At 35.5% G+C, this 26,807-nt stretch overlaps 1 protein-coding gene across 3 annotated transcripts; it reads right to left on the bottom strand.

Annotated features, from left to right (window-relative positions):
* Positions 1–437: 437 nt before the first annotated feature.
* LOC105475260 (transmembrane protein 168) lies at positions 438–26,807 on the bottom strand. 3 transcript variants are annotated; one of them, XM_011730354.3, is made up of 7 exons: positions 26,555–26,805; positions 24,858–24,949; positions 21,130–21,358; positions 20,103–20,499; positions 9,745–9,887; positions 7,402–7,676; positions 438–2,439 (listed from the first exon to the last, which is right to left on the bottom strand). In XM_011730354.3, exons 3-7 carry the CDS (start codon positions 21,228–21,230, stop codon positions 1,892–1,894), a joined length of 1,464 nt encoding a protein of 487 aa, XP_011728656.2. In that variant the 5' UTR covers positions 21,231–21,358; positions 24,858–24,949; positions 26,555–26,805; the 3' UTR covers positions 438–1,891. The 3 variants fall into 3 exon arrangements, with proteins under 3 accessions (XP_011728656.2, XP_011728654.2, XP_011728655.2); XM_011730352.3 differs by having other exon boundaries at positions 20,103–21,358; positions 26,555–26,807; XM_011730353.3 differs by lacking the exon at positions 24,858–24,949 and having other exon boundaries at positions 20,103–21,358; positions 26,555–26,807.

Here is a 26,807-nt window from a genome sequence, read left to right as displayed (position 1 = left end):
TACTTTCACAGAAAATACATATCAAAAAGTTAGGTTTGTGGCTGTCAAACTGTCAGCTGTTTTTAGAATGTAATTTTTAGTACCACCTTAATACTACCTTATAAAGAATGCAGAATATACTTTTGTATTTGACTTTGTTACAGTGAAGAGATAATGCTTTAGTTAAAGCTAACTTGCTCACAAAGAGTGAGAAATCTAAAAGGAGATTTTACTTACCATTAACTTTTTTTAAGCTAAAAGCTCACAATTTTAACATGTGGCTTTTCTACTACACTACTGCTGAACAGAACAATAAAAAAAACTATACTGTTTGGACAGTGCTAATATAAATCCTTAACCTATATTGGAAACTTTCAAACGTGAACTCTAAAACATGGGCATTTTTAATGACTACCACTTTTAATATACTATTCAATATTTGCACATTAAATGAAAAATTAATTTTTAACAAAATTTTATTTAGAGCATTAGGAAAATCATACTCAAAACACAGAAATAATCAGACTATAACAATGCTGCATAGATAGTGGTATACAAGTTCCCCGACTCTTCTTCCTAACTGAAAAGTTCAATTTTCAAGTCACCAGGTAGAAAATGGTGGAGGCATTATTTCCTCTTTCTGAGGCTAGAAAAAATGGCTTCAATGGTGAGAAGTCAAACCATTTAAACAATGAAGATTAGATTATTCTCCAATTTAATTCTGTTCCCTTCTTGTTATTTCTCATAGATGAAAATTTAGAATGTAATAATTATTGGAAAGGAATTAGAAGTGAATTACCTCTTAGGAGATACCCTGATCAGTGCCTGCTTTAATCAGACAAACACTAAGTTTTAAAAATTACAACCACACTATTATGCCTAACTAAAATTGCCAATATGAATACTTTTTTACATAATACATTACATGTATACAAGAAGAGAAATGACTTGTTTCCTATCCTTTGACCTTCAGTAGAAAAAAAATGTTATCACTAACAAGGATCAGAAAAATAATTTTCATGGCAGAGCATTAACTCAATAGGGATCAAAATCTTTTCTGAATACTCAAAACAGATTGAGTCAGTAAATGAGAAACTGCTAAATTTATTCTATGAGAGTACTTTTCAAAAAGGAAGACAGTTTATTGGAAGAATTTGTAGCTGGAAACATTGTTCATTAAGAAAACATTAAGTTACCCTGAGAAAGACTCTTAATATTACCAGTGTTTTCAGGGCCCCCTGACCAAAGCATGAAAGGGCAATTTGTAGGCGCTAGCCTTTTAACAATACCTACATAAACAATGTTTTGATCTAAAATGTAACTTGGGTTCTCTGCTACACTGGTAATAGGTCACAACCAAGACGTCTGAATGTGATGGAGTAGAAGCAAATTTTGTGTTTATTTTAGGCAGCCCTCTTTGTTTTCTAAGAGAAAGAGTTTGCAGTTCTTCAAATGGTCTTGGATGAAACCTACTGTTTGGAAAAAAGAATCTTCTGTAAGTAAACTGGTAGTTTTCTTAAAACAGTAAACAAATTTATCTGGTCTACATTCTCTAAACTATTATATGCCTAGAAAATAAGGCATTAGTAATTCATCATTGGCCACTGCAGAGCATAGACAACTGTTTTCTTACTAATCAGGACCATAAGCAAACATTCCTGAAAGTGCAGTGTTATTTTTAACATCTCTTATGCATTTACAGTCAGCATTTGACTCCCTACATACTTTCATTATAAAATGTTTTTTCCCAACACCTTACATATACCATAATTACTTAAGAAAAGACAAAGTGAGAGCAGCTACAGAAGTAGCAAGGTATTTTCCACAAATAAAAATACAGCATACAAAAAATGGCAAGTTAGTGATAATTGGTAGTATGAGTGCTTATTAATATTCCGCTTTGGGGTCCAAATTAAGATTTGACAAGTTTGAAGCCTTGTCCTGTGTCCAGCACAGTAGGAAGAAACCAACTCATTTTTAATCTTTTCAAGCACCTAAAACAAGTTTTGCAGATCCAAAAAAGGTTCAGACCGCATAACCAATTTGCCAAATGCACTAGGGGATATGTAATACGAGGAAAGTGTAACATCCAGTGCTTGGCCACATCGCTTCCCGTTGGCAAATGCAGAGTGTAGTCACTCCACCGTTTTGACACACCGTATACTGCTTTCACTGTGCGTCCCTTTTCAGTCCAGCAGATGTTATTACTGGAGTTGCAGTTATATTCTACCCAGTCTTTTGTAAAGTCACCTAGCTGTGGCGGGTCAGCTTCTTCAATATCTACTGTTTTTACCAACTCTGCTCCTTGCACTGCAATATACTGGTCATTAATTTTCCTCACTTCTTTCACCCAAGGGGTTGAATTTTCGCTGTCTAATACGATAATAAGCCGGGAACAGAAGGAACCGTTCTTTTCTCTCCACCATTCTAAAAGTGTGTCAAGGCGTAGTGTATCTCCACCTGTGAACAAGAGAAAATTCAATGCAGCAATAATTTCTGCAGCCTCTCATTAAGAAAACTCTCTTAATAATTTTCTCCTAGTGGGAACATACTCATCTTACATGTATTTTCCTTAAGTTCTTAGAATTAAATAAGCAAAAAATAAAGTATTTAAATTACACTTTCAAAGTATCTTTTGAAAAGATATTTTTTACAACAGATTTTCAACTTCAGGTAAAAAAAAAAATCCTTATTAATCACATAAAAAGGAATCTGCTAGTATAAATTAAGAAAATACTTTGTATTTAGTGAAAACAACTATACAGAAAAGCTAACATTCTATACCGGGGCAGCAACTACAACCCATGGGCCAGATCCAGCCTGCCACCTCTTTCTGTATGGCCTGAAAGCTAAGAGCTGATTTTATATTTTTACATGGTTGAAAGAAAATCAGAATATTTTGTGACAGTAAAAATTGTATGCAATTTAAGTTTCATATAATTATTTTCATAAATAACAGTTTATTGGAACACAACTACATTCATTCATTTACACTGTCTATGGCTGCTATTGCTGTAAAGTAGCAGAGCTGAATAGCTGCAACAGGGATCTAAACCCACATAGCCAAAAATATCTGGCCCTTTACAGAAAAAGTTTGGCCCCCATTCTGTATCATTGTTTCCTTCTCTTCCTCATATGTAAGTACCTGCTGAATGAAAATAAACCCTATTCCTACCTGTACAAGAATGAATTTAAGAACAGATTTACATTTAAATCAGTTTTATAGCTGAAGAACAAGAGATTAAAAAAATATATACCCAGAAAGTTCTAAAGTAAATAAACTTCTGACTACAGGTTTTACATCTAGTTCATCGTGGATCTTTTTTGCATTAATTTTGATTTTTAAGTGTACTACATTAAAATGTTCATTTTCATTATTGAGTTTTTTGGCATTCCCTTATGTTTTGTGCCTGAGGCAACTGCCACCCTCACCTCATTTGGCCCTGCCTCAATGGTACACTGATAATGATCATTCCAATTCTACGAATCTATCCTAAGAAAAGAACAGACATAGGGACAAAAAATTACAAAAAAGACTTCTTTCCCATTTGGGAAATGGAAATAAACTATGTCCTAAAACCTTAGGAGGAAATATTATAACAAAATATTTATAAAGAAAATTTATTGATGAGCAAATGTATTAGAAAAAGCATGACAAGGCATCTACAAAAATTACAACAGCAGCTATTGCTAGGTGTTTCACTTCCGGGTGGTTTTTAAAATACTTTTCTGAAATTTTTACATTGAGCATAAGTTACTTTTATAATCTGTCAGCACAAGATCCAACAACCTAACTCCAGAATACATATTTCCCCCAAATCAGCTGTCCTCTTGGTTTCACCGTTAAAAATGGACATCACCAGAGAGAGAATCCTTTAGAATTGGGATTCTGTCATATTCTTTATGTGTAATTGATTAATGTTTTATTAATCAGCCCACAATAGCTTAAGAACATGAAAATAAACTTGTTTTATTAATCGCTCTAACACTCACACATATTATCTCAGAGACAGTATTTCAGTACATGGTCTCCACATATTACTAATGTGTTATTCCACTGATACCTCCAAAAGATACTTTTTCAAAAATGGCCAAACGTTAACTCTCCATTATTGCCAGCTCTATTAAATTTCTCTAGAGATCAGAGGATGACACAGATTACAAGAACTATTATATAAATTCCATCTGCCACAAAACATCATTGCCCAACATGCCATCCACAACTATTTCAATAAATACTCTTTAGCATATTCTACCCTAATTCTCTTATATAAATGCTCTTTAGATATCAACAAGAGACTTAAAGCAGCATTAAAGCTTTCTAAACGATTTCTCTTCTTTTGCTCTGCTTTCTCCTATGAATAGGTTCTATGCTACATTTGGCTTTTGGCCCAGATTCAAAGTACTTACATCTATCTAAGATAACAGCCATCTGATGCATTTCAAGTAATTGAGACTGCTTTTCAAAGGCTTTATTTGTAATAAACTACTTTATAAATTATGTACATTTTTCCCATTTATTTCTGTCTCTCTTGTAATTACCATGATTGTTTTCTATCCTCAAGCAGAGGCAAAAATATTAGGTTCCATATCATGAAACTCCATAAATATAAGAAGACTACATATTCTAAGTACATATGGGATAAACGGCAAATATAGATTCTCTTTCCCACAGTGATATTAATACTGGGTCTGCTACTAACTTGCTAACCCAACTAAAATCCAGTTGTGATGTTTCCTATTTCAAAGTCGGCTGAAAAAACAACAACAACAACGACAACAAAAACCCAACTATTAATAAATTAGCAGAGCTTAAAGCTCTTTGTCATGTAATTTGGAATAGATTAAAGCATTTTCCTCAGAGCAGAGATATTCAATATTATTTGTGAGGCAGAATCAGCCCTTGAGGGTTATGTCTAAAGCAGGTCAGGGCATGAACTAACTGAAAAGCAGGCTTTTCTGTATGCCAGATGCCTCAGGCCATGCTTGACAGTATGCAGTTGCTGAATTATAAGATAAAATCTACCTTTCTCAGGGAAGGGAGATCAGTATGCTTTCTCTATTTTTTTAAACTTCTTATAATAAGCTCTCAAAGTTACACAAGAACAAATCTTAGCTAACAGATGAATTCTGTAATGGTCAATTTACTGGTAACATACTTCAAAAAAAATTATAAAGACATCATTCTAGAATGTAACTGCTAAACATTTACCTAAAATACGACTCTATTTTAGAGTTCTTAAAGTTTTCAAAAATTATTCCTAACTTAATGATGAATGAAAATTTTGAAAACCTGATACATATATATGTGTGTATCTTAGTGTTTTTTTTATTTTCTTAGAAAAATAAAACGCTGATATAAGAATTAGTAAATGAACATCTAGAATTGATTTCCATAGCTATCTTTAATACTTAATGAATTTTAAATTACTTAAGAAAACTGCAAACTTGAAAAGTGTTTCCATTAAGTAATAAATCTTTCATATCAACACACACAAAAAACTTACTTCTAAAATTACTCTCTTATAACACTTTAAAATAACTAGGGATATATGCATGGCCACCAAAAATTAGCCCTGTTTTTTCCATTTGATCTGGGTAGAGTTTATTATCTTAAGGATTATAGTAAGTCTTCAGTAATCCCTACTTGTAGATCTAAAATTCTATTTCTGTAAAGACTATTTTAATTGACTAAAGCCTTCTCTTGTGCTCTGAGTTGGAATACACAGAATGTTATACTTTACCTGAAACTAAAGTAGCCATAAAGGTTAAAAAGATGTTTTCTACCTTGTAATTAAAAAGTTATAGGTCAAGTAAATGATTTTATAAACTATATTGAAGTAGTTTTAATGTTCAGTACATCTTTTAGTCTTGTACATTCTAATTTTTTGAAATGGGTAACCCATGCTAACAAAAATATCCATTTAACCAAAACATGCCATTTCTTTATCATCACGGCTTTCACCCTTGGAGGCAACATGGTACAGTGGGGGGAAAAATACACTTTAGGAACCGGGCAGATCTGGTCTTAAATCATAAGTTGCATAACAACTTACAATTTCCATTTCATCCTTTCAAAAATGAAGATAACAGAAGTGGTGGTATCCATCTCAAAGGATTTCACATAAAGATTAACAATGTGTGTAAGGTACTAAGTACAGTAAGCTGATGCTTAAAATGTGCCCAATAAATATTAGCTCGTCTTTCTACTAGAAGGCCACTGAGTTATTCAATATTTATTTGCAAAAAAGAAAAATTTCAAAAAAATATTTCTCTTTATGATAAAAACTCTAGTTACAAATCTGGCATGAAATTAGTGAGATCACACTGGTTTAAAATCATCTCTACCTTAACCCTTTGTTTCTTTCTGGAGTTCTTATATTGACAACTCTGCCTCTGTCCTTCCATACTACTTCTATTTATCTTTTTCTTCATCCTGAATGTTTCCAATTTATTCATGACTATTTTATTATTTATATATTCTTGGTTTAAAACATCTATACTCTTTTATGGAAAAAAATCATGTAATTAAAATAACTATTTTTAATCTAAAATAAGAAAATTACCTTTCTTTTTTAATGATTTATTCAATGATTTCATCTATTAGCTACTTAAGGATCCTCTACTATGTACTGGGCTCTGTTATAGGTCCTAAGCAAGTAACAATTCGTAAAACAAAGCCCTTGACTTACTCTCTATTAATAGTTGGAAAGCCTGACAAATTTATATATTATATAAAGAGATCTCATTTCTCTCTTGGCAATAACTAAGAAGTTTTCTATTTCCCATAATGCATGTAAACCAAAGTTATTTTATGATTTTTCAAATGCAAAACAATCCCTACAGAATTTTGTACCTTAGAATAAAATTCAATGATCATTTAAAATTACCGCCTTATTTTACAGGTGAGAAAACTGAAGCCAACAGAAGTTAACTAACTTGCCTAAAATAACACAGTTGTGGCAAATTAGGACCAGGACCAAGGTCTCCTGACCTAAATGCTACTCTCACCATACTACATGATCTGCTGTTTAAAATTTTGGTGAGCTTTATAAGCATAAATAAAACTACAGATGTGAAGGACTACTGAAATCTGCATCCATAACATTTCAAAACTTAAAAATACTAGTCAACGAAGTTTATCAGCTTCTGAAAAATATATTTAGCAATTCTGAAAATATTTTCAGGGAAACTGTAAGTCTCAAAGCATTTTTTCCTTCTAATCACTACAAGACATATTTCTGAATCTTATCATTAGAGATGGCTAAACAGGGATGCTAGAGCAAAGAAAAACAAATTAAAGTCATATGTACAGTTCAGTAAACTAAGAATCCTGGAAATTTAATGACTGTGTGTGAAGTACAGATTTCTACATATACATGTGTATCTTTACAATAGTGAAACTGCCAAAGGTGAGTTTACCTGCTAGAGCCCACTCTCCTGTACCATGGGTGTGCCCACTGTAATACAAAATATACGTATCATGTCTGGGTCCATCCACAGTCCGAAGTTCGAGGAAAGCTTTCAGTTTGGAATGCAGCGTATCAAAAGACAGTCCACTTGTGGAATAGTCACATCCATAGGTCTCAATCATATGATATGCAAAAAATCTTTGGATAGCATTGAGCATGCCAGTAGACCTCAAATTTAACTCTTGTACATGTTCTGGGGGAAGCAGTGTTGGCTGACCATCAGGACTGAAGCAGAGAAAAAACAATTATTTTGGTGTTTAAGAAGTATTCATTCTGTATCACATTCTCATCTGTCATTTATAACTGATTATCTAAGAATCAGTTATAGTTGCTGGTAAGAGGCAGGCTTTTTTAAAAAAATCATCCTTTCTAAAATTCCTATAGTACTAAGAATTAAGCTTAGAAAATCAAAACCTGGTTTCTAAATACTCACTATCATTAAAACAATAATCAAATTAAAAGCTGGGATAATACCTCCAAATGTAGATAGTACTACTCTTTGTTCCTTATTCATATTTTCTTACATGACAGATATTGGACAAGGCTTTTTAAAAGCAGGATTACACTGTTTCAAGAACATCTGGGTGGGGCCTATTAAAAAAACTATTGTTTAAAAATATTATAACACAAAATATAAAAGCAATATTTTAATTAAATATTTCTGTATTGAAAAATAGTCTATAAAAATTGTGTTCAAATTTCATTAACTTAAGGTACATAAACAGAAGAAATTATTAATAGGCATTTAAAAAGTTATTAAAATTTAGGTCCACTGCTTTATACTGAACACTAGTTGAAGACTTAGATTTGCTCCTGGAACAAATATAAAACGGTACTCTAGTAGATAAAGCAAGTCTTATAACTAGCAAAATACCATTAATATTGAGAAAGAAAAACCATCATTCCTATCCAGAAAAGGGATTTCTGTCAGGATTTTAGAAAACCTTAGATTTTGCTTCATGTATCATCAATAGTATTCTACTAACTTTTAAAATTACAGTCACAAAAGAGTAAGCACTACATTTAAAAAAATTACAATGTAATAAATATCTAACTGTGCATATTACTATTTCCACACATTCTTTCTTTCTACAAGGTTGTCATTTCTCACTTTATGGGACATTTCCAAATCTGTTTCCCTCAGTTCTTGAACCTTCAACTTTTGATTAAGTCTTTAACATGAAGGAAAATATTTCCTACAAATAGTCTATTTGGAGATTTTTATGTTAAATACTTGAAATTAGAAAAAAAACTTTACTTCAACTCTCCCCTCCCCCAGGGAAAGTGTGATGAAAACTGTCATCAGAATTCATTTATGGCAAATAACTATTTTAAAGGTATTTAGCTATAAAATAAAAATCAAAATGTAGCACATTTACAGATTTATACAGCTGTCACCACCTTTGTGGGTAAAATTTATTTTGGAACAAAACTGCAATAAACATTTATTAAACTTCACTGCCAATCCTCTGAATTCCTAGTATTTGCATGGCACTTTTCAGTGTGCAGAGTGTTTTTACATTCACTTTTTTTTGTTTGTTTGTTCTTCATACCATTCCTATCAGATGAACAGGAATGATGTCTTTAGGTAAAGACAGATAATAAGGTTCAGAGTTATAATGTACCGAAGGTAACACAGAACTAAACCTCCAGCCTCTCAGGCCCAGTGCACATTTTATATTTCACTATGTTGTTTCGGACTTTTTTTTTTTGAGACGAAGTCTTGCTCTTGTCCCCGAGGCTGGAATGCAATGGTGCGATCTTAGCTCACTGCAACCTCCGCCTCCCAGGTTCAAGTGATTCTCCTGCCTCAGCCTCCCGAGTAGCTGGGATTACAGGTGCCTGCCACCACGCCCGGCTAATTTTTGTATTTTTAGTAGAGATGGGGTTTCACCATGTTGGCCAGGCTGGTCTCAAACTCCTGACCTCAAGTGATCCGCCCACCTCAGCCTCCTAAAGTGCTGGGATTACAGATGTCAGCCACCACGCCTGGCCAGAGGACACTTTCTTAAACAAAATATTCCCTTTAGGGTAAGATCTTTCCTCAGAAAAGTTATACATGAATATTTTCTGGTTTCTAGCTAAAATATAAGCTTATCATATTTATCAAAATATTTCAATTGAACTCTGAAGATATTATCACTTGGAATGAAGTTTGTTAAAAATCTGGAAGAAACGCAAAAGTTATATTTTGAAAATACGGTTTTGAAAAGGAGCTATATTTTATTCATATAAATATTAAGAAAATGTTATGGACTGAATAGTTACCACTAACTATACTAGATTACTGTACCTGCAGAAGTTGGTGGGAATCACAATAGCATATCCAACAGATGTTCCTCCTAAACAGTTACCCAATTCATGGAAGAGCCCATGAGCCATGGATTCCAATGGCAAAACAATTAGAAACATGCTCAAGAAAATTCCATTTGTTGGCTAAAAGAAATCCAAAACATGTTTACACAGTACACGTACATATGTGTATATATTTACATACATGCACATTGATTCACAATTTGTAGCTTCTACTTTCAAAAAGGATAAAAGGAACAATTAATGATCTAAAAACAATGTTCAGTTAAAGCAGGCAAGTATACATGGATGAGCTAACTAGTGCAATAAATCCTAAATTTATCTCTCAGTTTTTTTTGGAAGTTGTGGCAAAACACAGCACATCATTTTTTAAAAATATTTGTCAAATAACATCCTATCCAAACTAGAAAAAAAAACAAACCAAAACCACTCTTCGATATGACAGAGAAAATGCCAGATAACAAATATCTTGTTAAAATCCATGTGCCTGTCATTTTTCAAATAACAGATTTATTTACTTTATCAAAAAGGGTACTTTAGAAAGGGCTCATTTTTTCCCCGTGAAATTATGAAAATAAATTCTTAAGGAAATTTAAGACCCTAAAGCTTAAAAACTAATTCCGTTTATATGGTATAGTTTACCTTACAAAGCACTGAACTATCTAGATGTACAAATTCAAAATTTTAACAGAAGAAAATATTAAGGACACGTAAGCATTGTAAAAGCAGAATGGGAAGTAGAGAGGCAGAAGAAATAAGGAGGAGGCAATCAGGTATCAATTGCAATGAAAAAGCAGAAAAAATTAATACTCATTTTTAGTGAAAAGAAAATGGATGACAGTCACTTGAACATATCTTTAGAATATTAAACTATTACATTATTTCTACATTCTTTCTGTATAAATTCTTAAGGAAATTTAAGACCCTAAAGCTATAAAAATGAATTCCGTTTATATGATATAGTTTACCTTATAAAGCACTGAACTCTCTAGATGTGCAATCAAAATTTTAACAGAAGAAAATTTAAGGACATATAAGCACTGTAAAAGCAGAATGGAAAGTAGAGAGGCAGAAGAAATAAGGAGAAGGCAATCAGGTATTAACCGCAATGAAAAAGAAAAAATTAAGACTCATTAAGTGAAAAGAAAATGGATAGTCACTTGAACATACCTTTAGAATATTAAACTATCACATTCTTTCTGTATTGCTACTGCACATACTATATGCCTAGGTGCATGAACACATGCTTTTAACGCTAAGGGGTGGTTCATTTGATCAAAATTTAATTAAAAAATTTATTTCTGCAATAGAAAAATGAATATACTGCCCTATTTTGGTACATCCTATTTTGTCAATGACATAAATAACACAGTACATGCTCCATTTAGAAACACTATAAAATACAAATAAGTAAAAAAGATATGTGATTAAAATCATTCCAAATACCATCATCTATATGCACAACTACTCTGAAATATTCCCAGACTTCATGCAATGTATTTTTCACAAATACATATTCATGTGTATTTTTTTTACCGAAATGGGATACCTAATCTGTGAACATTTTAATCTAAGCTTACATAACTCTAAGTCACTTGTAAAGACCAAATGGCATTCCTATAATACATATAAAACTTTAATTGGTGGATCCTATTATTGGTATTTAAATTGCTTACATTTTGCCATTATACCAAAACTAGAATAACAAGTTCTGATTATTAATGAGGTTAAGTACCTTTCACCACGTGGGTATCATCTGTGATGAAGTGTTAAATATTTTGCCCACCTTTCTATGGGGCTGACCTTTTCTTCATTGATTTAGCTTTGTTTGGTTCTAAACATAGTCTAAATGAAAGTCTTTTGCTGGTGACTCTGTAACTACCTTAATGCTGTTTTTTGCTTAACAAGAGTTCTTAATTATAATATAGTCACTTTATGCCTTGTTTAAAAAAATCCCTCTATCCAACCATTAAGAAGATATTTTAACATTATCCTCTAAAGGCTTTATTGTTTTGCCTTTCACATTTAAATCTATAATCCAAATATAATTGATTTTATGATAATGGCCCAATTTTTTCTTCTACAGAAACACTCAATTGTCCAAGCAGCAATTACTGAAAATATCAACCACTCCACATTACAGTGCCACTTTTGTCATAAGTATTCACGGATCTGTTTTTGGTCTCTCTTCTTCTGTTCTGTTGGTCTATTTTTTATCCTTTCACATATGTACTTTGGCTTTCATTTCTTCCCTCTATTTTTGGGACTCTAATCAAACAAATATGAGATCTTCTTAACATATCCTCTGAGTCTTATCCTTTCCTTCTGTTCACTATTTTCCACACTTCTCCTCTTTCATGCTGCTTCTTGTATAGCTTCTTCTGAACTGTGTCTTCCAGTTCACTAATGCTCACTTCAGCTTTGTCTAATGTTATGTTTGTAACACTGAAATAATTTATTTCCTGATCCTAAAATTTCTATTTAGTTATTTTTAAAATCTGCCTTGTCATAAAGTTTCCAGTATACTACCATTATGTCCTGATCTCTCCTTTTGTTTTTGCAACTTAGCATGATGGTTTTCTGTTTGATAATTCCAATACCTAAAGATTTTTTTCTGTTGTCTGTTGATTTTGCTGCTTCTTGCTCTTGGTGCTGTGTGTGTGTGTGTGCACCTGGTTAAATTTATAAGCTGAATGCTGGATATAAAAATTATATTATTATTAATTTTAGGCCTAGATAATGACACTTTGTCCTAGGGACAACTGTTTCTTCCAGAGAGCTGCGGACATCACGAGTCTACATATCTTAATCCGGGTTTGACCACTTAATCCCAGGTTGAACCACCAACAGGACACAAGGGCAGAAAGCAAGTTAATGAGAGGGCTATAACACACATGGCTTCACCCTCTTCTTTCACTGTGTAAGCGTAAAATGGGAGGTAATTTACCAGAGATCTCACTTCTGGAGGCCCTGGGCTTGGCTTTTATTTTTGCCACTCTTGAGGGGGCCAAAAGTGCAGCTCAGCTTTGAAAACAGTTTCCTCTATGTATACAAATGTCTGCAAGGCCCAGCATCGAGTCTTTTCATCCCAGGAAGTATGGTGTGTTTTTCCATTCATTCAAGTCTTCCTTTATAACCTACATTGAGGTTTACAGTAATTTTAAAATAAAAGTTTGATAAGTTTAAAACTTATTTTATGTCTCTGTTCTTACAAATGGAATCAGTTCCAATTTTCTGATGATTGATTTCCAGGCTATTACATTTTATATATTTACATATTTTTTCTAAACAAGTGCTTCTCATCTTCAGTATGTTTTTACTATTAGAAAAAGTATTGAACGGTTTCATTTAGCAGCAAACTAAACAAATGATAAAGTTCAATTGCCAATCAATTTGTAGATGACTTAAAAGCCTAATAATTCAAAATTCGAATTAAAATGTTAATTGATATTGATGTTATTCAATACCCTAATGTTGGTTATGTAACACTGATGATGATATTTGATACAGTAGGACTAAATAAGTAGATATTCGGGGGTTTACTGATCACAATTCATAAATAACAGATGATCTGTTACTACTTGCTTTTTATATTAAAAAATCTTAGAAATTGAGAATTTTATGCTGATTGACAGGTCTCACTCTGTCATCCAGGCTGGAGTGCAGTGACATGATCACAATTCACTGCAGCCTCGACCTCTCAGGCTCATGTGATCCTGCCACCTTAGCCGCCAAAGTAGCCTGGGACCACAGGCAAATGCACCACCATGCCTGGCTAATTTTTTCATTTTTGTAGAGACGAGGTCTCCCTATGTTGCCCAAGCTGGTCTCAAACTCCTGTATTCAAGCAATCCTCCCGCCTTGGCCTCCCAAACTGTTGGAATTACAAACATGAGTTATCATGCCTGGCCCTGTCATACATTTTTAAAAAGCAAATTTATCAGGAAAAAATCATTAAGTACTTCTATTAGGTTATTTTGAAAAAGCAAGCTTAGAAAAACAGTATTAAATATTCTATTAAGATCACACACAAGTTAATGTTTTGGCAATACAAAAATTCATAATTTTAACTGAACAGATGGCAAGTATGTCCAGGGGAAGCCAAAATTAATTTAGGATGTTTTATCCACTTGCCACTTTCAGAGAGCTTCAATTTTATTGGCCTGCAAACCTTTACTCTATAGCTTCAATCTAGAAGTCATTTGTGATTTTGGAGTACTCCTTACACCTTAATTCCAAGTAACAAATAAGATCAATTGATTAAAGCCTATAAGTACTTTTTCTCCTTTGCTTCTCAAATTATCCTCAGCTCACTATCAAATTTTAAGACATGGCTCATATTTCAGAGCAGATACAAACTCAGCACAAAAGAAGACCAATGAACAACCTGTAAGTGACGCCCTTTGAATAAAAGTTGTTACTAGTTATTAGAGCTCTATTCAGCTGGGCTTTCAAGTCATGGTCAAAGTATTCAACGTTTCATATCCTAAAATTTTTCAGGTAACAGGAACAAAATTTCTTTCTGCAATGTCGTTTTTAAAATGTAACATTTACATAAACATATACGGCTTGTTTGTTTAGAAGTATTTTTTTATGAATCACCTTATGCAAACCAGATTTGGAAAACATACATAGAAGCCTAAAGAAAGTAAAGCCCAACGAAGAAACAGAATACATAAATGCAGCAATATATACATGGAGAGACTGTGAGAAATCTAGCTTTAAGGCAACTTTCAAAACTTTGCTTGGTTCAGGAAATGTAAGAACATTATGAAGACTACTGTATAATTTTAAAGTCAAATGACTTCTTTACGCAGAAGAAGTAGGGCATAGTGGAAAGGACCCAAGCTTCGGAGTTAGACTTTGGTTCAATCCCAGCTCAGCCACTTGCTATGTGTGCACGAATAAGTTAATTAACCTTTTCAGTCTTGATTTCTGGAATATATACATAGATAATTTATGTCATGAGCTTATTCTGTAGATTAGAAATACATATGTATGGCAGTATAAAGTTAAAACAAATTCTTTCCACATGACCCAGCAATTCCACATCACACTAAAATAAAAGCTTATGTTAATACAAAACCTTGTCTACAAAGGTTTATAGCAGCTTTATTCATAATTACCAAAAAACTGCAAATAATTTCAGTGTCTCTCAACTGGGTAAAAGATAAACTGGAACATCCATACAATGGGATATTGCTCACAATAAAAGTAACTAACTTACTGATGGCACACAGTAACACAGATGAATCTCAAATGATGTAAATAAGACGTCAAACTTAGGGCCAGGTGCAGTGGCTCACACCTATAATCCCAGCACTTTGGAAGGCCAAGGCAGGGAGGACTGCTTGAGCCCAGGAGGTCGAGGCTGCAGTGAGCCATGATTGTGCCACTGTACTCTAGCCCACAATGCAGAGCAAAACTCTGTCTCAAAAACAAAAGTCAGGCTCAAAAGACTACGGTGTTAAATGATTTTACGAATATGACATTCTGGAAAAGGAAAATTTCTAGGAACGGAAAACAAATCAGGTTGCCAAGTACCTGGGGGTTGGGAGAAGGACTGACTACAAGGAAGCAAGAGGGAATTTTGGTGGTGATTTAACTGCACTACACATTGACTGTGGTAGTGGTGGTCACACAAATATATGTGTTTGTCAAAATAACAGAATTACACACTAAAAAAGGTGAATGTTTCTATATGTAAATTTTTCCTTAATAAAAAATTTTTTATGTTAAGCTAAGTAAAACAAAACCCAAAAGTTTTCATATGCAAAACCTTAAAAAAAATGGTTAAACCCATTTTTTGGAATTATGATCTAAATTACAACTGTGCTCCATAAGGCATGTTAATCTTGCATGTTTTTACTTCTCTAATAGTAAAACAAAAGTACATTAGAGTCCCTAAAAATATATTTTAAAAGATAAAGAAAACTATAAGGTATTTAATAAATTCCAAATGTCCACTAGGTCATTACCTCAGTGAGATCCATCATCATGTCTTCCCTCATCCTACATTCTTATCTGCTCTCTTCAGTTTCTCAACATCTTTTTAACATTTTGACTATCTACCACGTCCGAACTTTCAACTTTACATTTTATCAACTAATATAAAATTCGCTTTAAATTTACTTCTCAACAAAATCTACTAGTTTTTCCTCTGATAATACTCTCAATTTTATCCTTATCATAGCCCTTTTCCCTATCACCTTAGTCCAAGTCCTTATCTCTTGCTCCTGGCTAGCCTTCTGGATTTCAGTCTATGTCTACTTTCATAGATTCTGTCATAGCTGGCAAACTGATCTGCTCAAAGCCTTCTTTAATTCCTCATTTTTTTCTTGGCACATTGGGTCTGCCCTCACCTAATCAGTGGCACAGTTTTTCTAGTAAAAATAGATTGAAGGATATTTTAATGGGACAGTGAGAAAAATTGGTTTAGTACCTTAGTATTACTCTCACAGAAATATGACAAATGGTTTTAGATTATATTAAAAACTTAATATCATTTAGGAAATAAGTAAAAATAGTTCAATTTTAAAAATCAATTAAAATCCAATTTAAATAATCTGAGATAACCCTCAGAATTTATTTGCATTAAACGATGGTGTTATTATCCCCAAAACAGTCATGTCCTAACAAAGCTCTTAATTATTTGCCTTTCTACATAATTTTCTGGTTCTTTCATAATTCAAGAGATCTGGAACATGTACAAATTCAGCAGATACTTCCCAAATTATGTTTCACATAGAGGTTAAAAGGTATGGGTGTGGGGAGGTGTGTAATGTAAGTAATGAGAGTAGAGCAAGGACTTCACGGTCAAGTTAGTTTGGAAATGTTTTTCTTTCTGTACTTTGAACATTTTTTTCTCAGAGCACACTCACTAACATCTCACAGAACACTGGGCAGAGCAGAGTTTGAAATCTTTCTACAGAGGATTGGTTAAATTAAGTTGAAAAAATTTAGTTACCTTTAAGGCATAATGCCTATGCCATGGGCAGCAGTTTCCAAATAGTGACCAATTGTGGAATGCAGACACAACTCATGTAGATTCACACTGGTCTTGAATAGCTAAATGAATATATTGCCACTAAATGAGTACGCTGGTGACCGGAAGTGTTTGCATCACATTGAAGATTTTTAGAGACACAGAGTCTCATGCTCTTCCCCAAAATTACTGAATTCCAATCTTCAGAATTTTAACAAGATCCCTACATGATTCACATGCATACTGAGGAGTGAGAAACACTGGTCTGGAACAAAGATTGGCAAACTTTTTCTTAAAAGGGCCAGATAGGGGGCCAGGTGCAGTTGCTCATACCTGTAATCCCAGCACTTTGGGAGGCCGAGGCAGGTGGATTACCAGAGGTCAGGAGTTAGAGACCAGCCTGGCCAACATGGCGAAACCCCGTCTCTAACAAAAATACAAAAATTAGCCAGGCCTAGTGGCGGGTGCCTGTAATCCCAGCTACGTGAGAGGCTGAGACAGGAGAATTACTTGAATCCAGGAGGCGGAGGTTGCAGTGAGCAGAAATGGTGCCTTTGCACTGCAGCCTTGGTGACAAGAGTGAAACTCTGTGTCAAAAAAAAAAAGGGGGGGGGGCAGATAGTTAATATTTTGTTTTGCACGTCATTGCAATCTCTGTTTTAACTACTCAACTATGCTGTTTACCATAATTACAAGAGTTAATACGGTAAGAAGATATAACAAAGATGCATTTACATCTAGGAACAGTGCTTCAAAATACATGAAGCAAAAAAAAAAAAAATGACAGAATTGAAAAAGGAAGTAGACAATTCAGGAACTATAATAGAGATTTTAATCTATTACAGAACTAGACAGAAAATTAACAAGGCTATAGATATATGAATAACACTACCAACCAACTTAATCTAGCTGATATTTATAGTACACTGTACCCAACAACAGAAGACTCATTATTTTCAAGTGAACATGGAATAAAACATGCCATGCCACAAAGCAAGTGGCCTAAAAGACTAAAATCATACAGTGTTCTCCAGCCACATGGAATTAGAAATCAACGGAAAGAAATGTGAGAAACTTCCAAATATCAGGATATCACACAACAAACTTATAAATAACCCATGAGTCAAAGAAGAAATTTCAAAGGAAATTAGAAAACATCTCACCAGATGGCATAGTACTAACATAACGGGAGACATACAGGTCAGTATAACAAAAGAACTCAAAAATACAACCTTACATTTATGTTTAATTGATTTTAAACAAAGGCACCAAGGCAATTCAATAGGGGAAATGTTAATCTTTTCAACAAATGGTGCTGGGAACAATGAGACAGCTATATATTAAAAAAAAAAAAAAAAATTAGATCCTTCTCTCATACTATAACTCAAAATGGATCATACACCTAAATGTAACAGTTAAAACAATAATGCTTTTGAAAGAACTGTGACCTAGTGTTGAGCAAAGACTTCTTAGATAAGCTACTAAAAGCAGAGTCCATAAAAGAAAAAGTGGATAATTTGGATTCTGTAAAATTAAAAACCTTTACTCCTGAAAACTCTTCAAAAAGTGTCATTCAGAAAATAGAAATGGAAGCCAGACTGGGAGTAAACATTTCCAAATCATTTATCTTACAAAAGGCTTGTATCTAGAATATATAAGGAACTCTTAAAACTCAATCAAGACAAATAACCCAGCTTTAAAATGAGCAAAAGATGTGAATATTTAAACAACAAAGTAAATGGCTAATACACACATAAAAAGATGCTCAACATCATTAATCATTAGAGACATAAATTAAAACCACAATGCTATTACCCTACATCTAAATCGAGGGATTCTCAAACAGATCAACTTTAGGAAAGAGCAGAATTGAAGGTGAAAATCAGGAAACTGATGCTCTTAAAATTATCTCTGCTGACAGACTCCTTGGAAAGTTTTTGTGTACCTCCAGTGGTACACACCATATCTGAAGACCACTAGATAAGAAAAACTTTGGAGACCAAGAAAATATTAATATTTGGTTAACAGAATTTGACAGCCTGGAATGGCATCCAGCATGAATGAGGTTGACTTGGAAAAGAAAAAGTATTTAGGGCTGGGAAAGGAGCTAGCAGGAAGAGAGGCAAGGAAGAGGGAGGAAAACTCATGCTTGAGTTTTGGACATCATCATCATAATTCTGATAGTATCCAACACTAGCAAGTACAGCAAACAAAGTAAGGACAATATCCTCAGGCCACACCCAAGATGTTTTCCTCATTTGGTTGACTCCCACCAGGATCCCTGCCCTAGCCCAGCTGACTAGAAAGCACCATGTCCAGGCAAGTCTCCACATCTCCCTCTTCAAAACACACTTCTAGAAATCACGCAGCAGCAACAAACTTACAAAGCAGAGAGCTGCACCAAGCAAGCAGAGCTGACTTTCCTCTAGAAATCACTGAGCAGCAACAAACTGTTTCAGAGAGCTGCACCAAGCAGAGTTGACTTTCCTTTATGCCCCACATCCCAGCCTGATGTACACAGATTATAGTATTTATCACACTGTAATCATAATTGTTTGTTTACATGCCAGCCTCTTCCTCCTCTCATTGGAGACTGTGCCACCTTTGACAGACATCCTGAGATCTTCCGCACCTACTACGGTGCCTGGCATATACGGTGCCTGACATAGTCAATACATGCTCAATTAATGGAAGACTGGGTTTGTTAATACTGCAGATGCAAACTCCAACTGTACAAATGTCTTTGTCTACAAGAACCTTTTAGAAAACATTTCTGGGCAGCAAAGTTCCGTGAAACCCATGTTTTCTTTCTTAGGATAACCTCTAATCTATAATTAAGCAACTGATATGTAGTTATATATCTAACACCTTTTATATAAAATATTCAGAGAAATGGCTACATACAAGAAACATGTTACAATGAGGAGTCCAGGGAATAGACAGAAATTAAGTGACCTTGTTCCTGCCAGTATTAGTGACTCTGGATGTGTCTTCTTTGGCTTTCAGTTTCCTCATGGGTATAATGAAAGGATCAGAATACTATCTTTAAATACTTTCCGAATGTTAGTTTTCTAAGACTCTTTAATCGACGAGTGTTTCACTAATGAACAGTCAGGAAGTGGAAGGCATCTCAATGCTGAGTGTTCATAACATTTTGGTACTTCTTTGCTAGAGATCAAACAAATTATCTTCTTGAAACACATTCAGTACTTCAATTCCATGAACAAAATTAAATAAGAGCAAATATGAATATCCTTTTGAAATCAGGAACTTGACCTTACAACTTTAATTTCAATTATTGAAGTTAGCATTTTATTACATCATTGGGGTTGATGGACAAACAATAAGCTTACCTGCCAGGAAACTGCTCCCAAAATCGCTGTTGCAAGAAGACTAAAAAACACCAACTGCTCTGAAATCAAGCAAAAATGGCGCATCCCTTTGGATGCCATGATTCTATCAAGGCTATTGTAATCTGTCCTGTGGGTAAAATATACTTTATGGCAGTCATTTAATTTGGTATGGAATCCCCAAAGAGTTAAAAGAAAAATAATATGACAAATCATCCAGAAAATTCCAAAAATGGAAAAGCCAGGTATTACAAAATACCAGAGATGAGTGTCTCTAAGTTTAAATGCTGAAAGAATAAAAAATGTAAGCTCAATCATTCCAGCAAAAACGACTGAAAGTCTTCTGCAAATTCTTCCACGGTACAAAAAGGGTTTCCATCTTTCAGTTACTGAAAGTCCACTAAAATAAATGTCAAGGAAAGGATCAGTTATCAGGCAAATAAAAAAACATGCAAAAGCAATCGGATTTTTGGGAGTTTCCAATGAGGAAAAAAATAACAAAACTGCAAAAATAACTAAGTTTGGAATAGCTAAGAAAGATTTCATTCTCAGATCAATAATCAGCATAGCCAGCGCCACAACAAGCAAAATGACACTCAGAGACTTCTCCACCAACATAGTTGTGCTGGCAATGGCAAATCCAACAAGCTCTAGAAATTCAATTGTGGTTAGTAAAGTGGGTCGATGACGGACGTAACCAGAAATTCTCTCCACCAGAGAGCACAATATCCTTAATACTATGGATGTCAGAAGCAAATATTTGGTTGATTCTTCTTTTACATCATTTTTAAAGGATGAATTATCAAGAAAACATAGGAGGCCAAGCAAGAATCCAAACCAAAGATTGGAGAGACTTAAACTTGCTGCTTCCATTGAAAAATAATAATAGAGTATGCTGGCGATTCCAAGAACAAAAAGACCAAGAATAAAAATTACCAAAATTAAGGAATTTGCTGTTTTTTCCCATCTTACGTATAGACCTAAGCATATAGCAACCAATAAATTGATTCTGGCTAAATAGCCAAGATACCGCACTGAAGAATGCATGTTCACTTCTCTATTTACTTCTTCCAGTCTTGTCATTGCTAAATAGAGACAATGACTAAAGCAGTAACGCAGTGATTTACACATGTAACCAGCAATGTGGGCTTTTCCCTCACGTTACAAAAATTAACCGCTTGTATTTCATCCAGTATATCCAGTGTATCCGCAACTCCTATTTCAACATTTTCTCTCGTGGAAATTTTGTTTATAGTGATCTAAAAAGAAGAAGAAAATATTTCAGAGTTAATTTTATATAATTTACTCATTATTTTATATAAAGATGCATATAAAAAGTGAAAAAATCCAGTTTAAAAACTGAAATCCAGTTTATAACCTGATTTGCAATATCTTAATGATTACTGTTTCTGGCTTAAAACTTGGCAGTTTATCCAAACAGACATGGCTGTGCCTTCTACTCATCATATGCTATGACTGCATGAATAGAATTGTTCTTCCAGAGATGGTGAAGAATTCACCTAATCCATTCTGGTTTAAATATCTGGTTTTTCAACAACAAGGAAATGTGGTATGTTAGCTTTAGCTTAGATTGTAGCAGGTTTTGGTACAACATAAAGCTACTTAGTTCTTAAAGCAAATGAAGGACTTCACTGTTACCTCTAATGTGAAAAGCACTTGTATATACTAGTAGTAACAGCAACCATTACTACCTGCCAAATATCCCCTACATTTTTTTACAAGGCAGCTCTAGAATGTTACACAAGGTCTTTACATTGTTTAACTAATAAACTCACTAGTATTAAAGTTACTCAGTTCCTAAAGTTGAGCCATAATTCTCCCTGTACTTTTTCCTCTATTAAATTACTCTGATTACTAAACTTGCTTTCCAAATCTAAACACTATCTCTATAGAAACCAATTCCTGATCAATTCCGAGTCAAAAATGAAAAACTGAAATGCTCACCCTAATAGTCATTATAAAGTAAATGAAGAACTTTTCAATTCTACTTAAACAAATGTTACTACAATTATTTGTTAGAGGACCCAGGAAATTAAAGCTTCCACAAGTCACACCTAAAAAATGATAGTAGTCAAAAAATGATTTAACCATCTATATAATTCTTCAAAATTTCCTAGTATACTGTTTCAAAAGAACTGATCAATGATTCATGGTAACTCTATCTAAAGAGAACCCAATCAGACACTTAAAAAGAAACTAGGGCCAGGCATAGTGGCTCTCTCCTGTAATCCCAGAACTTTGGGAGGCTGAGGCAGGCGGATCACTTCAGGTCAGGAGTTAGAGACCGGCCTGGCCAACATGAAAAAACCCTGTCTCTATTAAAAATACAAAAATTAGCTGGGTGTGGTGGCAGGCATCTGTAATCCCAGCTAACTCGAGAGGCTGAGGCAGGAGAATCGCTTGAACCCAGGAGGCGGAGGTTGCAGTGAGCCGAGATTGCACCACTGGATTCCACCCTGGGGGATAAAGCGAGACTCTGCCTCCAAAAAACAAACAAACAAACAAACAAACAAACAAACAAACAAAAAATACTAGTTTGTGATTAGTTTATCTGTACTTTCTTAATAGCTCTACACTAAAAGGCTCAAGAGAAATATGAGAACCTAGAATCAACTCTTCGTACTCATTTGGCTGGAGAGGAATGTTACTAAAGCAACCTTAGGGTCTCTGGGAAGTTCCAAGTATTATTACTTATTTTGCTTTTATATGTTCAACAAGCATTTTTTAAAAAATTTTTTACAACTAAGTCTATTTAAGTATTCCAACTGACTTGCCTTAATTAAATTTGTATTCACTTATGTCTTAAGGTACCACATAATGTTAAAGAAAATGTCTTCCTTTGGTATATTTTGGTTTATCTTTTTAACTTGAGTGTGAGAAACTGACAAAATCTGGAATGCACTGAGGTTTTTTTTTAAAACATCACTATTGTGTGTTATAAAATAATTCAACAAATACATTAGAATATTTATCCTCAAAGAGCTGATGGTACAATCTGGGCTCAGACTACTGAACACTGCTGGACAGGAGGGGGAAAAAACCACACACTAGGCTAAATAGTACCACTCTAAATCCATGGAACATCCTTCCCTGGTCAACATTCTTCTCCATTCTTGTGACTACTCAAAACCCTACTTCCTCTCTTCAAATCTCTGATACCCTACTTCTTCCTATTGCATGCTCACCAGATGATTCTGCCTCCTAGAGAGTCATCAAAAGGGAGTTCACTTGAGTTCCCAAGTCCACAAACCCATCTCTACTTATATGTCCAAATATAAGGAAAGAAGGCTGTTGCTTCTCTAAGGTTAAATCTTTCAGCCATATTGTGCATCTTTCCTTCTGCCTCTTCCAGAACATCAGACTCTCTCCTCTCTGCAAACTCTCACTTTTATCTATTAGTATTTAAACATTTATAAACCTGTTTCTTTTAAAAACAATACCAAAAAAGTTAAGAAACAAAACAAAAACAATCCTTGCTAATCCCCATATCCTATATGAAACTCAATCTTGTGTCCTTTTGACAGCTTGGAGGTAGTTGCTTTACTTCTTACCTACTCACTTTTCAAACCACTAAATGGTGTTTCCCACTACACAACTGCTCTGCTAAGTGCTGAAATGACCTGTAAATTCCTAAATCCAATGGGTACTTTTCACTCAGTATCTTGCGTACTCTTTTTCTGGGGGTTGGGGGGGGGGTGGGGGAATGGAGTCTCGATGTGTTGTCCAGGCCCGAGTGCAGTGGCAGGATCTCGGCTTGCTGCAACCTCTGACTATCGGGTTCAGGCGATTCTCCTGCAACCTCTGACTATCGGGTTCAAGCGATTCTCCTGCCTCAGCCTCCAGAGTAGCTGGGATTACAGGAGCCCATCACCATGCCCAGTTAATTTTTGTATTTTTAGTAGAGATGGGGTTTCACCATATTGGCCAGGCTGGTCTCAAACTCCTGACGTCAGGTGATCCACCGGCCTCGCCATCCAAACTTCTGGGATTACAGGCACAAGCTACTGCACCTGGCCTTTTTTTTTTTTTGAGACGGAGTTTCACTCTTGTTGCCCAGGCTGGAATACAATGGAGCGATCTCGTCTCACCACAACCTCGGCCTCCCAGGTTAAAGAGATTCTCCTGCCTCAGCCTCCCAAGTAGCTGGGATTACAGGCATGCGCCACCACACCCGGCTAATTTTGCATTTTTAGTAGAGACAGGGTTTCTCCATGTTGGTCAGGCTGCTCTCGAACTCCCGACCTCAGGTGATCCGCCGGCCTTGGCCTCCCGAAGTGCTGGGATTACAGGCGTGAGCCACTGCACCCGGCCGTATCCTGCATATTCTTTAAACAAACTTACATTGTTGACTTCTCTCTCTTTCCAAACCATTCCTTTTCGTGGGCATCCAAAGACTAAGTCTCCAGATTTTTTTTCTTAATTCATTGGTTTCCCCTCCTCGGTCTCCTTGAAGGCTCTTCATTCTCAATCCATCCTTTGTAATGTTCAACCCCAAACCTAGGCTTTTCTCTCACTACATACTTTCTCTAAGCAATGTCATTTATTTCTATGTCTTCAATTATTATCTCTCTACTTAAGTGCACACATATATTAATCTACTATAGAAATTGAAGCACCAGCTCTGTTCTGCACTGTTAACAGAGGTAAATACCTGGAAACAAAGTAAATGTAAACATGTAAAAAAAAAAAAAATTAGTCAAGTACAGTGCATCCATATAATGCAATATATGCAGTTACCTTCTGATGGACCAAAATCAACATGGCAGATTGTTTTTAAATGGCTAATTTACAAAAGTCTTTCCCCATTCTGATCTTCTTCAAAAGACAGCCTGAGTTAGAGAATAATAGAAAAACATTACAATCCTTTTCAATTGGTTTGCCATCATTAATGATTCAATGAACAATTATTCCAGAGGTAGATTAAAATGGAGCATAGAAGATTCAATATGCATATGGGAAAAGTTAACTAATCACTGCCAGAGTCTGATTATTTAATAAAACCTTACATACTACTCTAACCCTCCTCTCCACCATCATCTACATTTAACCCTCACCAAGTCCTGTCTACTATTCTTCCTAAACATTTTTTAAGTGTTTCTACTTCTCGTCCCCAGGGTCACCATCCCGATTTTGGCCACCATCATGTTGAACATTTCCCTGTATCCACTCTTGCCCTCTCTAAGAAGTGTACTTTTTAAAACCAAAATGTAGCGCTCCAATGGCGTCCCATCACCCTTAACAATAAAGTCAAAACTCCTTCAATGCCTTATAAGGCTCTCCGTGTTGGGCCTGAATAACTCTCCTGCCTTATCTGTTACCACTCTTCCTCTCACACTTTGTTTTCCAAACTTACTGACCTTTCAATTACAAACTGCACAAATGCTATTCCCAAGCCAGGTACACTCCTTTTCCTCCTCCTGGCCCCACCCCAGTGCTCACACTTGGCTTACTCCAACTCTTCAGGTCTCAGATAATACATTATCTTAAGAGATTATCCTTGCCCCCTCCCCATTACATGACCCCCGTACTTTCTCTGTTACATACCATCACTTATTTCATGTCTGCTTTTCCCACTAGATCAAAAGGTCTCTGAGGGTTTGTCTTCAATACTGTACACCCAGTGACTAGCAAAAATTCGGCATCAAGAAGGTATTCAATACATGCTTGTTGAAAAATAAAGACTAATACAGAAATAACTACATTTAACAACAATGGTCGCCACTGGACACTTATTAATGCATAAAGAGAATACAGAACTTAGCTAATATCTCACAACTAATAACTGGTAGTACTAAGGGAGATTCCATAAATGTTTGGTTTCTCTTTCAGCTTTCCACCAGTCTTTACTTAATTCACCCAAATTCTTCCAACTCAATCCTCTCTCCATGTCCTACCTCTAGGGAATGACTTGAGGCATACCGTATCACTTGCATTATCCTTCACTCAGAAACTTTCTGTCCCATCTAGAAGTGTCAAGGCTGAAACAACTACACTGAAAAAACAGGGCCAGGGAATTTCAGTGCTTCGGTTCTGAGTTACTGATAACTATTTGAGCCATCTCATACGAGGAAAATGGTATCTCGAATATTAAACTCCTGGGCACTAGAGCAGCAATAGCAATTTCTCTCCCTTTCGGCCTCCTTTTAGCGAGATGTGGGAGGTCCTACAAGGAGCTTGGCTGTTCTCCACCATTCTCCACCTCGGGAGAGCGCGACCACAACGTGGCGCCCAGTTGAGGGGGAACCCTTGCAAGACACGGAGAGGCGCTCCCACACCCTCCAATCTCCAACCACCACTGTCAACTCCTCCAGGGGCAGGTATCCTACCCCGGCCCTGGGAGGCTGGCTGGGCGGAGCTTGAGGTCCACCACGCGGAGCCCTGGCGGTGTCTGTACCTAGATCTCGCCGCCCTGCCGTCCATCCATTTCTCCCTACCTGACTCGGCCGTCGCCACCAACGCGCTCTCCCAAACCTCGGAATCAGTTCCAAAACCAAACCAAAAAGGAGGAGGGCAGACAAGGCTTCAGCCTGCAACGGAAAACAGGGAGGCGGCACGCCTTGGGGAACGAGGGCCCGAGGTCATACGCGCTAATACAGGCCGGTGTTTGTGGAAACTTTCTCCGTTACCGGCCCGGCCGCGACCGCCATGTTTCCGCCGCCAAAATCCGCGACGGTACGGAACGTCGCC

The sequence above is a fragment of the Macaca nemestrina genome, chromosome 4 (assembly GCF_043159975.1).
Source record: "Macaca nemestrina isolate mMacNem1 chromosome 4, mMacNem.hap1, whole genome shotgun sequence".
Lineage (NCBI taxonomy): Eukaryota > Metazoa > Chordata > Mammalia > Primates > Cercopithecidae > Macaca > Macaca nemestrina.
Note: the sequence above shows the minus strand (reverse complement) of the source record. Positions and strands in the feature narration are given on the sequence as shown.

What these genes read in the sequence shown, in the direction of transcription:
- LOC105475260 (XM_011730352.3), bottom strand. Translation starts at nt 21,230, where the DNA reads ATGTGTAAATCACTGCGTTACTGCTTTAGTCATTGTCTCTATTTAGCA. An exon ending in ATTCCCACCAACTTCTGCAG is followed by an intron (nt 7,677 to 9,744) that starts GTACAGTAATCT and finishes TCTCTGCTTCAG; the next exon opens with TCCTGATGGTCAGCCAACAC. An exon ending in AGGAGAGTGGGCTCTAGCAG is followed by an intron (nt 2,440 to 7,401) that starts GTAAACTCACCT and finishes TCTTGTTCACAG; the next exon opens with GTGGAGATACACTACGCCTT.